At 45.9% G+C, this 13,832-nt stretch overlaps 1 protein-coding gene across 1 annotated transcript; it reads left to right on the forward strand.

Moving 5' to 3' along the window:
* The first annotated feature begins 4,128 nt into the window (after nt 1-4,128).
* LOC129655862 (T-lymphocyte surface antigen Ly-9-like) lies at nt 4,129-10,471 on the forward strand. Its single transcript, XM_055586678.1, has 5 exons — nt 4,129-4,210; nt 5,106-5,447; nt 7,594-7,866; nt 8,584-8,850; nt 10,136-10,471. The coding sequence occupies exons 1-5, from the start codon at nt 4,129-4,131 to the stop codon at nt 10,213-10,215; spliced, it is 1,044 nt and encodes a 347-aa protein (XP_055442653.1). The 3' UTR covers nt 10,216-10,471.
* The last annotated feature ends 3,361 nt before the right edge of the window (nt 10,472-13,832 follow it).

Here is a 13,832-nt window from a genome sequence, read left to right on the forward strand (position 1 = left end):
CAACACCAAAATCAGATTGATTATATTCTTTGCAGCCAAAGATGGAGAAGCTCTATACAGTCAGCAAAAACAAGACCAGGAGCTGACTGTGGCTCAGACCATGAACTCCTTATTGCCAAATTCAGACTTAAATTGAAGAAAGTAGGGAAAATCACTAGACCATTCAGGTATGACCTAAATCAAACCCCTTATGATTATACAGTGGAAGTGAGAAATAGATTTAAGGGCCTAGATCTGATAGATAGAGTGCCTGATGAACTATGGAATGAGGTTCATGACATTGTACAGGAGACAGGGATCAAGACCATTCCCATAGAAAAGGAATGCAAAAAAGCAAAATGGCTATCTGGGGAGGCCTTACAAATAGCTGTGAAAAGAAGAGAAGCGAAAAGCAAAGGAGAAAAGGAAAGATATAAACATCTGAATGCAGAGTTCCAAAGAATAGCAAGAAGAGATAAGAAAGCCTTCTTCAGCAATCAATGCAAAGAAATAGAGGAAAACACCAGAATGGGAAAGACTAGGGATCTCTTCAAGAAAATCAGAGATATCAAAGGAAAATTTCATGCAAAGATGAGCTCGATAAAGGACAGAAATGGTATGGACCTAACAGAAGCAGAAGATATTAAGAAGAGATGGCAAGAATAAACAGAAGAACTGTACAAAAAAGATCCTCACGACCCAGATGATCATGATGGTGTGATCACTGACCTAGAGCCAGACATCCTGGAATGTGAAGTCAAGTGGGCCTTAGAAAGCATCACTACAAGCAAAGCTAGTGGAGGTGATGGAATTCCAGTTGAGCTATTCCAAATCCTGAAAGATGAGCTGTGAAAGTGCTGCACTCAATATGCCAGCAAATTTGGAAAACTCAGCAGTGGCCACAGGACTGGAAAAGGTCAGTGTTCATTCCAATTCCAAAGAAAGGCAATGCCAAAGAATGCTCAAACTACCGCACAATTGCACTCATCTCACACGCTAGTAAAGTAATGCTCAAAATTCTCCAAGCCAGGCTTCAGCAATACGTGCACCATGTACTTCCTGATGTTCAAGCTGGTTTTAGAAAAGGCAGAGGAACCAGAGATCAAATTGCCAACATCCGCTGGATCATAGAAAAAGCAAGAGAGTTCCAGAAAAACATCTATTTCTGCTTTATTGACTATGCCAAAGCCTTTGACTGTGTGGATCACAATAAACTGTGGGAAATTCTGAAAGAGATGGGAATACCAGACCACCTGATCTGCCTCTTGAGAAATTTGTATGCAGATCAGGAAGCAACAGTTAGAACTGGACATGGAACAACAGACTGGTTCCAAATAGGAAAAGGAGTTCGTCAAGGCTGTATATTTATTTACAGTCACCCTGTTTATTTAACTTCTATGCAGAGTACATCATGAGAAACGCTGGACTGGAAGAAACACAAACTGGAATCAAGATTGCCGGGAGAAATCTCAATAACCTCAGATATGCAGATGACACCACCCTTATGGCAGAAAGTGAAGCAGAACTCATAAGCCTCTTGATGAAAGTGAAAGTGGAGAGTGAAAAAGTTGGCTTAAAGCTCAACATTCAGAAAACGAAGATCATGGCATCCGGTCCCATCACTTCATGGGAAATAGATGGGGAAACAGTGGAAACAGTGTCAGACTTTATTTTTCTGGGCTCCAAAATCACTGCGGATGGTGACTGCAGCCATGAAATTAAAAGACGCTTATTCCTTGGAAGGAAAGTTATGACCAACCTAGATAGCATATTCAAAAGCAGAGACATTACTTTGCCAACAAAGGTTTGTCTAGTCAAGGCTATGGTTTTTCCTGTGGTCACGTATGGATGTGAGAGTTGGACTGTGAAGAAGGCTGAGCGCCGAAGAATTGATGCTTTTGAACTGTGGTGTTGGAGAAGACTCTTGAGAGTCCCTTGGACTGCAAGGAGATCCAACCAGTCCATTCTGAAGGAGATCAGCCCTGGGATTTCTTTGGGAGGAATGATGCTAAAGCTGGAACTCCAGTACTTTGGCCACCTGATGGGAAGAGTTGACTCATTGGAAAAGACCCTGATTCTGGGAGGGATTGGGGGCAGGAGGAGAAGGGGATGACAGAGGATGAGATGGCTGGATGGCATCACTGAGTCGATGGGTGTGAGTCTCAGTGAACTCCGGGAGTTGGTGATGGACAGTGAGGCCTGGCGTGCTGCGATTCATGGGGTCGCAAAGAGTTGGACACAACTGAGAGACTGATCTGATCTGATCTGATGAGACTGGACGCCATGATCTTAATTTTTTGAATGTTGAGTTTTTAGCCAGTTTTTCCACTTTCCTTTTCACTTTCAACAAGAGGCTCTTTAGTTCTTTGCTTTCTGCCATAAGGGTGGTGTCATCTGCGTGTCCATGGTTATTGATATTTCTCCTGGCAATCTTGATTCCAGCTTGTGCTTCATCCAGCCTGGCATTTCACATGATGTACTCTGCTGCTGCTGCTAAGTCATTTCAGTAGTGTCCAACTCTGTGTGACCCCATAGATGGCAGCCCACCAGGCTCCGCCATCCCTGGGATTCTTCAGGCAAGAACACTGGAGTTGGTTTCCATTTCCTTCTCCAATGCATGAAAGTGAAAAGTGAGAGTGAAGTCGCTCAGTTGTGTCCGACTCTTAGCCACCCCATGGACTGCAGCCTACCAGGCCCCTCTGTCCTTGGGATTTTCCAGGCAAGAGTACTGGAGTGGGTTTCCATTGCCTTCTCCAATGTACTCTGCATATAACTTAAATAAGCAGGGTGACAATATACAGCCTTGATGTACTCCTTTCCCAGTTTGGAACCAGTCTGTTATTCCATGTCCCGTTCTAACTGTTACTTCTTAACCTGCATACAGATTTCTCAGGCGGCAAATCAGGTGGTCTGGTATTCTCATCTCTTGAAGAATTTTCCCCAGTTTGTTGTGATCCACACAGTCAAAGGCTTTGGCATAGTTAATGAAGCAGAAGTAGTTATTTTCCTGAACTCACTAGTTTTTTCGATCATCCAACAGATGTTGGCAATTTAATCTCTGGTTCCTCTGCCTTTTCTAAATCCAGTTTGAACATCTGGAAGTTCTCGGTTCATGTACTATTGAAGCCTGGCTTGGAGAAATTTGAGCATTACTTTGCTAACATGTGAAATGAGTGCAATTGTGTGGTAGCTTGAACATTCTTCGGCATTGCCTTTCTTTGGGATTGGAATGAAAAGTGACCTTTCCCAGTCCTGTGGTCACTGCTGAGTTTTCCAAATTTGCTGGCATATTGAGTGAAGCACTTTAACAGCATCATCTTTTAGGATTTGAAATAGCTCAGCTGGAATTCCATAAACTCCACTAGCTTTGTTCCTAGTGATGCTTCCATAGGCTGAAGGAAACTGGGAGGTAGGCATGGCTGGACCAGAAGTATGGAGCTCAGCTAAGGCCTCAGAAAGGAAGCAGCTCTTGAACTAAGCTTAAGGAATCACTGTACTCAAGGGTGAGCATAGCTCCTTGATCAAGGGTGGAATTCTTCCAAGCTGGACTGAAGGTTCTGGGCCAACTCGGGACAGGAAGATACATCTGGTGTCAGCACTGCCTTGGCATGCTTCCAGTCAACTTGTACATTCCTCCAAGTGGAGCCAGAAGAGCTGCATGGGAAGAAGGAACAGCAGGTCATAGGGTGGATTCTGTGGTGGGCACAGGGGACACTGCATGTCCCCCAGTGTGGAGTGCCCACCCACAGCATAGCAAGCTCTCCTGCTCCTCGTCACCACAGCTACTATCACAGGACTTCTCAGTTCAACTTTCAGCAGAAAAGCCTGCACCAACTTACTTCAGTGACATTGAAAGAGTGAGTGAGTGTTAGTTGCTCAGTTGTGTCTGAATCTTTTCAACCCCATGGACTATAGACAGCCGCATTCCTCTGCCCAGGGAACTCTCTAGGCAAGAATACTGGAGTGGGTTTCCATTCCCTTCTCCAGGCGATCTTCCCAACCCAGAGATCGAACTCAGGTCTCCCGCATTGCAGGCAGATTCTTTACCATCTGAGGCACCAGGGAAACCCTCAGTGACATTAAGTGTCTTGAATAATACCATAGTGAGGTATTTACATGATAGTCTCATTTAACACAAAATCCTGGAAGATGACAACCCTGTTTCACAGGTTAGAAAACTTGGACTCAGAGAGGTTAAGTAACTTGCCCAAGATCGCACAGCTAGCACTTGGTAGAGCAAGGGCTTGAACTCGGGCAGTCTGACTAGTGCCCTGGAGTTACACTCTTCTCTCAAGTGCATTATAGGCTGGTATCCAAATGCTTGTCCCTCTCACCATGCTTAATGTGGCCTGGCCAGCACAACACTAGCCCTCCAGCTCTAGAAAGATGTGTTCCCAGATTCTGGCTGCACCTGAGAGGAGCTAGCTTTTGTCTTAGAAGTGGCCAAATAAGCAATTATGGGGGATGCTGCAAGGCAATTCTTGCATGGATGCGACTGGGCTGGATGATTTCTGTTCCTTTTCCCTGAATTGGCAAGAGATGGACTCACAGAAACAGTAGAGATTATCCAGCTCCCTCCCCCCACACCAGAGCCCCTCCCAAGGATTTTGCTTACTCTCCAGGACAGCCTTCATTGATTATTTTCTTATATGTTAATTAATTAATATAAATGTGGAAGGAAACCATTGTGGTGTGGAGGTTGTTGTTTTTCAGTCACTGTCATGTCCGACTCTTTGCGACCCCAAGGACTGCAGCACACCAGGCTTCCCTATCTTCTACTACCTCCTAGAATTTGCTCAAACTCATGTCCATTGAGTCGGTGATGGATTCTCTCATCCTCTTATATCCCCTTCACCTTTTGCCCTCAATCTTTCCCACCATCAGGGTCTTTTCCAATGAGCTGGCTCTTTGCATCAGATGGCCAAAGTATTGGAGCTTCAGCTTCTGCATCAATCCCTCTTGAGTTCTAGTTCTGTCTATAACTAGCAATGTTGTTTTGAGCAAGGCACCTATATTCTGTGGGTCTCTATTTTCTCACCTATAAAATAGGAATACTAATCATGGCCCTGACTCTCCCTCAGGCCTGCTGTGAGCCTTCAATGTAACAGGCTGTTCTCTGTCTGCAGGACCAGGGGCTTCCAGAGCCCCCATGGTGGTAACTGGGACCCTGGGGGGCTCTGTCACTCTGCCTCTGCAGCTGCAGGATGGACAGCAGGTGGAGAGCATCTCCTGGGTAAGTCGCTCAGTCCCTGGGGCAATAGCCACGGTAACCTTGGTAGAAGCTGGAGGACCAGACACCTTTCACCAGGCAGAATCACGGTACTGGGGTCGTCTGAGTGTGGTGGGCCCAGACCACTCCCTGCAGATCAGCCACCTGAATTGGGCAGACGCGGGGTCCTACCGAGCCCACGTTAATCTTCAGAGCTCCCGCCTCACCCACACCAGGGAGTACAGCTTGCACATCTATGGTGAGTGTCCAGGGTATGGCAACAGGTGGGTGTGTGCGGAGCCTGTCTTTCAGTCACTTTTATAGCCTTTCCCACTTCCCTTTTATAAACAATTATAGTTTTCTTTCTAATTATGAGACTAACATGGGCTTAACTGAGAAAAACATGGAAAGTAGAGTTGCCTGGGAAAATATCCTAAAAAATGTTGAAGGCTGGGATGTGTCCCAGACCAATTGCAGTAGAATCCCTGCGTTTGGGCAGAGAATGGGATTCCAGGCCCTGAGAACCAGCTTCTGCCACAACCGACTTGTGAGGTCTCAAGCCTCCTCCTTGCTAAAATAGAACATTACCTTTCGTGAGAATAAAATTCACGGGAAAGAGCTTTGTAAAGCTCTGTACAGATGCAGGAGAACACAACTATCATATTCCTCAAGGAAATGTCAGTGATTGTTTTAGCAGGGGAATCTACAAAGAATAGAGTGGGGCAGGGTGCCAGGCACACACAGCAGCAATGTTGGCCAGCGGAGACAGTCAGGTACTTTTAGATTGAGCCTGCTTATTACTTATGTAGAGAGGGAGAGGGGCCAAAGGGCTCAGATCCCTGGGTCCTCATCCCACAGCCCAGAAAGGATGACCCTGAGGCTAAAGGGGCCAGATGACCATAATGAGAGTTGCTGAGAAGCCAATTCTAGACTGCAGAGAAGTTTCATAGTCAGCAGCTCTGTTCTGTGGGGATGGAGCAGGAAGTCTGGGACCTCAAGACAAAAACAGTCTCATGACAGCCTCCCAGGAGGGACCAGTGGGAGGCCTGTGGGAGATGGCTTCAAGGAAATGCCTCACAGGCCACCCACTTCTCATGTTCTGGGAGGATCACAAGGCCTTTGCAAGACTTGGATTAGATGTGATTCCAGTCTTTGCCTGAGGAACAAGGTTGCCGTGGATGGCAAGTTCACCAGGCAAGGTCACCAGGATGCTGTGGCCAGAATGTACCAATGAATCATGAGGATGAACACAGGAAGATGAGTGATTGCGGGAAAGTGGAGAACCTTCTCATACAACTTCCTGGGTTATGGAACAGGGAATATTCCTATTATTAATAGATGAAGGTTTTTTTTTTTTTTTAAACTTGGGTTGACAGAATTGCCCTGGTCAGGTTTGCACGGTTGGGGTGAAAGCATTTCTGTCATAAATTAGCTTGGGATGACTGTGGCCCATTCCTCAGACAGAGCAAGGGAACACTGGGTGGTGGGCTGTTGGGACCTGGGGTAGGGCTGTTCACCCAGAGATGGTGGGAGATCCCCTCTCACTGTGCTGATGGCTGTTCTGGTAGGACAAGCTCAGTGTGGATTCTGAACAGGATATAGGGCTGTGCTAACTGATCAGAGTTGGGGTCTTCCAGAGATGGTTTCTGGGGCAACAGTTATGATAAAAGTCCAGATTTTCATGCTTCACAGGGCATTTCCCAAGTCACGGTTGTCCCATGACAGCTTTGCTGGCAGGTAGGAAAGTACCAGTCACTCAGTGGTGTCCAACTCTTTATGACTCCATGAACTATACAGTACATGGAATTCTCCAGGCCAGAATACTGGAGTGGGTAGCCTTTCCCTTCTCCAGGGGATCCTCCCAACCCAGGGACTGAAGCCAGGTCTCCGCATTACAGGCAGATTTTTTACCAGCTGAGCCACAAGGGAAGCCCAGGTAGGAAAAAGGGTTTTTATTTCTAGGCTAAGGAGATAGACAGCATATGAAAAATCAGAGATGTTACTTTGCCAACAAAAGCCCATCTAGTCAAAGCTATAGTTTTTACAGTAGTCAGGTATGGGTGTGAGAGTTGGACCATAAAAGAAAGCTGAGCGCCAAAGAATTGATGCTTCTGAACTGTGGTGTTGAAGACCCTTGAGGGTCCCTTGGGCTGTAAGGAGATCAAACCCATCAATGAAGCTACTACTTCATACTATTGTTCCGAGAATCAGAGGAGATATTAAGTGACACGTCTTATAAGGCCCAAAGCTCTAGAATAGATGTGGGTGGATTCTACCTCTGTTGCTTGTTATGTGTATTCAGGGTGGTGCAGGGTCTTGGTGGCAGCACTTCCTACTTCTGCCCCATGAAGGGAAGGCCCAGAGCAATTTCCCAGTCCTCAGCTGGTTCTTTTTCTGACACACAGAGCCGCTGGCCCAGCCCCGTGTCACAGTGAGCACCAGGATTAGTGGGAATGGACACTGCCTCATCATCCTGACATGCGTGGCAGAAAGCAGAGGAGGCACTGTGACCTACAGCTGGGCGCCCCTGGGACCCCAGACCGCTGTGTCCCATGGAGGGTCTGTCCTGAGTGTCAGCTTGCGGCCTGGGGACAGCGCGCTGAACTTCACCTGCACGGTCAAGAACCCAGTCAGTAACAGTAGCTCCCTTCCCATCTTGGTGCCGCCTTCATGCACAGGTACCTGGAATCTGAGCATGCACCCTACTTGACAGCTCTGAAATGGAAGGTGGAGGAAGGAGTCCTGTCCCCTTCAGGCCCCGAGGAGAAAGGCAAACACTCGAGAGAGAGTGGGTGGGCCAGGGTGTGTCTCAGTGGTTGGGGAGAGGGAGACCCACTGGAGTCGAGGGGGAGGCTGGAGGGGTCTAGGCAGGAGGGGCTGGCTAGGACCTGTGGCTGCCCTGAGCAGGCAGGGAGGCCCTGACGCAGAAGCTGTGGTTTTCTCTCTCCATCTGCAGGGCCAGGAGTCCTGGGTGGCGAGGAATCAGTAGGGGAGACAGTGATCGGCATTCTTGGGAAGTCAGCCACTCTGCCCCTGGAGGTCCCAGTGGGGCAGGAGGTAGAAAAGGTTACCTGGAGCTCTCGAGGCCTTGTTGCTATTTTGCGACCAGGACCGGCAGGGGAGCCAATCCTGGTTGCTGGGACTCAGGGACCCTACAGCCAGCGACTGAGCATCCCCCGCCACAATTACTCTCTTCAGATCAGCTCCCTGAGGCTGCAGGACTCTGGCCCCCTGGATAACTCTGCATTGTCCCCCAGTCAACATCACCAAGGATTTCATCCTGTATGTCTATGGTGAGGGGGTTAGAGAGCTTACGTTTGAACTTGACCTTCCCTCTCCTCTGCTTGGCCAGCCTGGAGCCTTCTCATAGCTTGAACTTTCCTTTCTTGGCACAGAGAGACCGCAGGAGCCCAAAGTCACAGCCAGCTCTCAGATCATGAAGGATGGGACCTGCTTCATCACTCTGGCCTGTTCGCTGGACCAGGCTGGAGAGGATGTTCAGTACAGCTGGGATCCCCAAGGCCAGGGGGCAGTTGTGTCACACGGGGGCACCACTCTCAGCATCTCCTGGAGATCTGGGGTCAGCGATAGCTATCTCTGTACAGTCAAGAACCCCGTCAGCCAGAGCTCCAGCTCCATCTCCGTCAAGCCCCTCTGCTCAGGTAACCGCTTCCTTCTGAGAACCCTTCTTTCCCAGTCCAGATTCTCAGCATGCCTGCCTGCCTTCCTTGGGGTTCTGGGAATGACTGAAGAAAAGGAGGGCTGGGTTAGTTTGCAACAGGGAGCGTCTCTGGGGTGGCCGGAGATGAGAACCTGGGAGCTCTGCTCACCTTCTGTCAGCCCTGTGCCTAGATGTGCAGCAGGCTCAGCTGGGTAACAGCTCGTTCCTGGGGCTCCCTGAGGAAAGCTGCTTCATTCACCCCATTCAGTGCTGCAGAGCCCCTGGAGGAGGGGCCCCAGACCTCCTTGCCTGTGAAGCTTCTGCCCTTCTCCTTGCCTGTAGCTGCTCTGAGAGGGCATTGGGACTGTGTTCTTCTGGTGGGCAAGGGTGGCTTCTCCTGGCTTCCACAGGCCACGGCAGGAAACCACCTCAGTCCCAACACACCTGTCCCTCTCGTCTTCTCTGCTGACTTCTGAAGAGGTTGTCTCTGCTTCCTGTCTCTGGTTCCTCACTAATCATCCACTCTTCAACCCCTTGTGGCTGGTTTGTCCCAGGGGCATCCTGATGGCTGAGCTCATGGGTTACTCCTCAATTGTTATCCTTGACCTGCTTTCCTCAGCCACCTGGGCAGCTCTCTCCTGGACTTTTTCTCTCCAGCCACCATCCTTTTCAGGACTGATGCTGTCCTTTGCCCAGGCCTCTCCCTGCACCTCTTCTTTTCTTCCTGTTGCCAAAGGCAGAAAGTCAGGCGTTATTTAGAACGCTTATCTTCCCCGTGCTACCTGCCCTTACTCACACCTTCCTTGCTTCACATATTCTTCACCTGGTCTCCTAACTTCTCGCCCCTCCCAATCACCCTCCTGATGGTGCTGCTAGGGGACTTCTAAGTGAAAGAAATGCTTGTGTTTCTTTTCTGCTTCAAACATTTTGCTGTCTGCCCAGTATCTAAAGTACAAATATTTTAGCACCTCTTTGTTCATAAGCAGCACACATTTACAGAGCATTTTTAAGGTCTGTGTCGTTCTAGTCATTGAAGATACGGTGGAGAAGAGGTCTGGATAAATTCCCACCCTTTGGGGAACTCACAATCGTCACCACCTTCAGCTAACTCTAGTAAATGACTTTAGAAGAACATGGAGCATGCTGTAAAATGGCCTTTGTGCATGTGTCTGTCTCCTCAACTGAATCACGACAAAGCCCATGCTTACCTTTCTCTACACCTCCAATTCCCAGCTTGTAATAGATGTTTAAACTGTGATCCTAACCTGTGATCATTGTTAATTCAGGTTCCTTCCTACCCTGCTGCCTGAGGAAAGAGTTTCTTCTCTTTTTGATCCTGGGAGCTTTGCAGATTAAACAGATTTGAACTTGACATGTGGAGAAGCCAAGAGTGGGAATGTGAAAAGAAGGTCACTCTGTGAAACACAGATAAGGAAGTCTACACAGAGAAAGAAAGAGGAATGTGGCCTGATACCCAAATCTGCAGGTGTGAGAGAGAAACACTTGTACTGATTAAAGCAGGAAACCTATTTTGTTTGCAAACTGAGTTCAAAACAATGAAGAAACAGCTACGTATTTTCTGTTTAAAACCATCTGCTTATGTTTTGTTTAATTGTGTTTTAATGTGTTCAGAAAGAAAAATTGAATGGTTTGAAATATAATGATAATAAAATTGTTAAATATTGTGCATAAGATATTATTTTTTGTTAAAATTTATGTAAATGGGCTCAGAGGGCCCAGATTCAACTTAAATTTTGTCTCCTTGGAGCATTCTTTCACCACCTTATTTAAGCAAATCTTCCTGGGTCATTGTACCCAGTTGGTTTTGTCAAATTATTACAATTTGTAAGTATATATTAATTTGTTAGTTTACTTGTTTTTGTCTATCTCCCCCACAAGACATTCAGCCATTGAGGGTTCTTGGCTCATGGTAGATATTTCAATATATATATATTTTTTAACACATGAATGACTAGGTGGATCGGAGTTGAGAAAATTCTTTTTAAGATTTGAGGACTATTAGGAAGCTTCATAAAAAGTGGAGTCCTATATGATTGTGTGTTTTTTTTTCCTTTCTGCTTTTGATAAAAGGAAGAAGAAAATGGAATCTTTAATCTAAAATTTCCTTGAGTGTTCAATAGTTAGCAAAAGAAAGAAGTTGGAGGTTTTGACAGCAAGCTGCTTTGAAGTGCTAAATAGATTGCTCTAGAATTAGAACCATGTGCAAACAATGGAGCCAAAAGTATAATTTAGGTGAGAGAATGACCTTGAACATCTCTTTTTTTCACTCTCAACTGATTACTTTAGTTCCTACTTCACTTACAGTGAGGATTGACACTCCATCCAGTACAAAGATTCTAGTAAGCAGTTGGTGATATATCCTGAAATATAAATAGGCAGCCAAGATCGCAAGATATTTGAGGAAAACTGTGAATGAGAGTCTCCAGACAAACAGAATCAATTAAAAAAAGAAAAAAGAAAAAAACTTGAAAGAGAGAGCATGCAGGGAGCAAGAGAAAAAAAAAATAACTCCCCCCAAATCTGTATTCAATATTCTTAGAAACATGAGAAGATATTACATTTTAAAAAGGAATAGAATGGAGTATGATGGAGTAGGAAGACCCTGAACTCTCTTCCTCCCATGAAGAAAGAAGGAAAGTGAAGTCATTCAGTCGTGTCCGACTCTTTGCTACCCCGTGGACTGTAGCCCACCAGGTTCCTCCATCCCTGGGAGTCTCCAGGCAAGAATACTGGAGTGGGTTGCCATTTCCTTCTCTAGGGGATCTTCCTGACCCAGGGATCGACCCCAGGTCTCCTGCATTGCAGGCAGTCGCTTTAACCTCTGAGCCACCATGGAAGCCCATGGGCACACAAATTATAACTATTTACAGAGAACTATCAATCAATGAGAAAAGCTGGAAGACTAGCAGAAAAGATTTTCTACAACTAAAGAGGCAAGGAAGTAACCACAGGGAGACACGGTATGTATAGTCAAGACCAGTATCCTCAGGTAGACAATCCACAGATGAGAGGACAATTGCAATTACAAATGTTCTCCCCAGGGAGTGAGTGGTCTGAGCCCCATGTCGAGATCCCCAGAGCAGAGGTCCTGCACTGGGGGAAGATGAGTCCCCAGAATGTTTGGCTTTGAAGATCACTGGGGCTTACTTGTGGGAGAGCCGGAGAGCTGTGGGGAATAGAGACTCCACCCTTTAAAAATTTTACTTATTAATTTTTATTGAAGTATAGTCAGTTACAATATTGTGTTAGTTTCAGGCATACAGCAAAGTGATTTATCACCCCCTCCACCTTCTCCTTTGGTAACCAAAAGTTTGTTTTCTATGTCTGTGACTCTGCTTCTGTTTTGTAAATAAGATTTGTGGTTATCAGAAGCAGTAAGGTAGGAGGAGGGAGAATTGGATGAACTGGTGTTTAAAAAGTACAAACTTCCAGTTATAAGATAAATAAATATAGGGATGTAATATACAGCATGATAAACATAATCAACATTGATGTATTTACATGTAAAAGTAGTTAAGAGGATAAATCCTAAAGTGACATTTTTTGAGGTCACATATTATGAAGCCCTACTGGCAGGATTCAGAGTTCTGAAGGCACAGGAAAAGTGGAATTGCTAGATTACTTGATGCCTGTGTTTGACCACATTAAGCTAAGTTTTACCAGTGGAAATGATTGGCTTGAGGAAAAACCAAGAGCTGTTAGAAAGGAAATGGAGTCATAATGCTCTATGTGACTCACATGCAAGAATATATTATCTTAAATATTGAATATTAGTTTAACAAAAAGGCATGTCACCACTCTCCTGGTAGACTTTGTGGAAAGTTTTTTGCATTGTTAAGGGCTATAGGGAGGATGTGGGGTGGCAGTGAGCAAGGTGAAGAAGTGTAGGGTATAAGACAGCCAAATACCCATTCCCGTAGCATGAAGTCAATAAATAGTGCCTGAACTCAAGAAATAGCAGAACTGGATATATTATTTCTATATATCAAGGGAATACAAGAAACAAAGAATTGATGATAGTTACCTATGTGAGAGAGAAGTTCTGTCCTGTGGCAGAGGTTGACTATTTTTTGTTATGTTTTATGTTACTAAGTTGAACTTTAAAGGCCATATGTGTGTATATATGTAATATTTTAAAAAATTAAAATACTAAAAACCATAAAGAGGTAAGGAACAACCACAAGACAATTGAAAGTTCTAGGAAATTGGGGATGGGAAGACTTAGATCGGAGATGGGAGTTCCTCAGAACAGTTTAAACAAAGGTGCAGGGATAACCAGTGAAGCTTTAGTTGAAACAAATAAACTTAATCACTGTTGGATATCTTTTCAGTAAATCCAGCTTCAATTATGCGTTCAGCATAATTCAACATTATTAACGAGTTAATATTTATGCTTATTATAAAGATAATGAAATGTCCTGAGGAAGTCATTCTGGGGCTGCCAGTGATCTTGTGTACTGCTCCACACAGCTGTCTATCAGGCACCCCACACAGCATGCTCTGTGACAGGACATACACAGTGATTGACGGCACAGACTTAGAATGTGAACCTGTGTCACAACGCACTGTTCAATCTCTGCATCTTAAGAGAACCAGCACCCTTCACTCATGGGCTGTAGGCTGGCACTGGAATATGGGGGAGAAGGCAGAATTTGTTCAGGGTCTGTTTTAGAGATCTTGCAGAAGTCACCAGTGTTTGTGGGAGTGGAGTACTTCATCACTAACCTCAGCTGGGTAGCAACATGGGAGGCTTATTCCTGATAGAAACGATCCTGAGGGACTTCCCTTGTGGTGCAGTGGATGGGAATCAGCCTGCCTGTGAGTGCACATATGCTGCAGAGCGTGCACCACAACTACTGAAGCCCAGGTGCTGGACCCACAGGCCACAATTACTGAGCCTGTATGTTGCAACTACTGAAGCTCTTGCACCTAGAGCCTGTGCTCTGCAATGAGAGAAGCCAC

This window comes from Bubalus kerabau, chromosome 6 (genome assembly GCF_029407905.1).
Source record: "Bubalus kerabau isolate K-KA32 ecotype Philippines breed swamp buffalo chromosome 6, PCC_UOA_SB_1v2, whole genome shotgun sequence".
NCBI classification, from domain to species: Eukaryota; Metazoa; Chordata; class Mammalia; order Artiodactyla; family Bovidae; genus Bubalus; species Bubalus kerabau.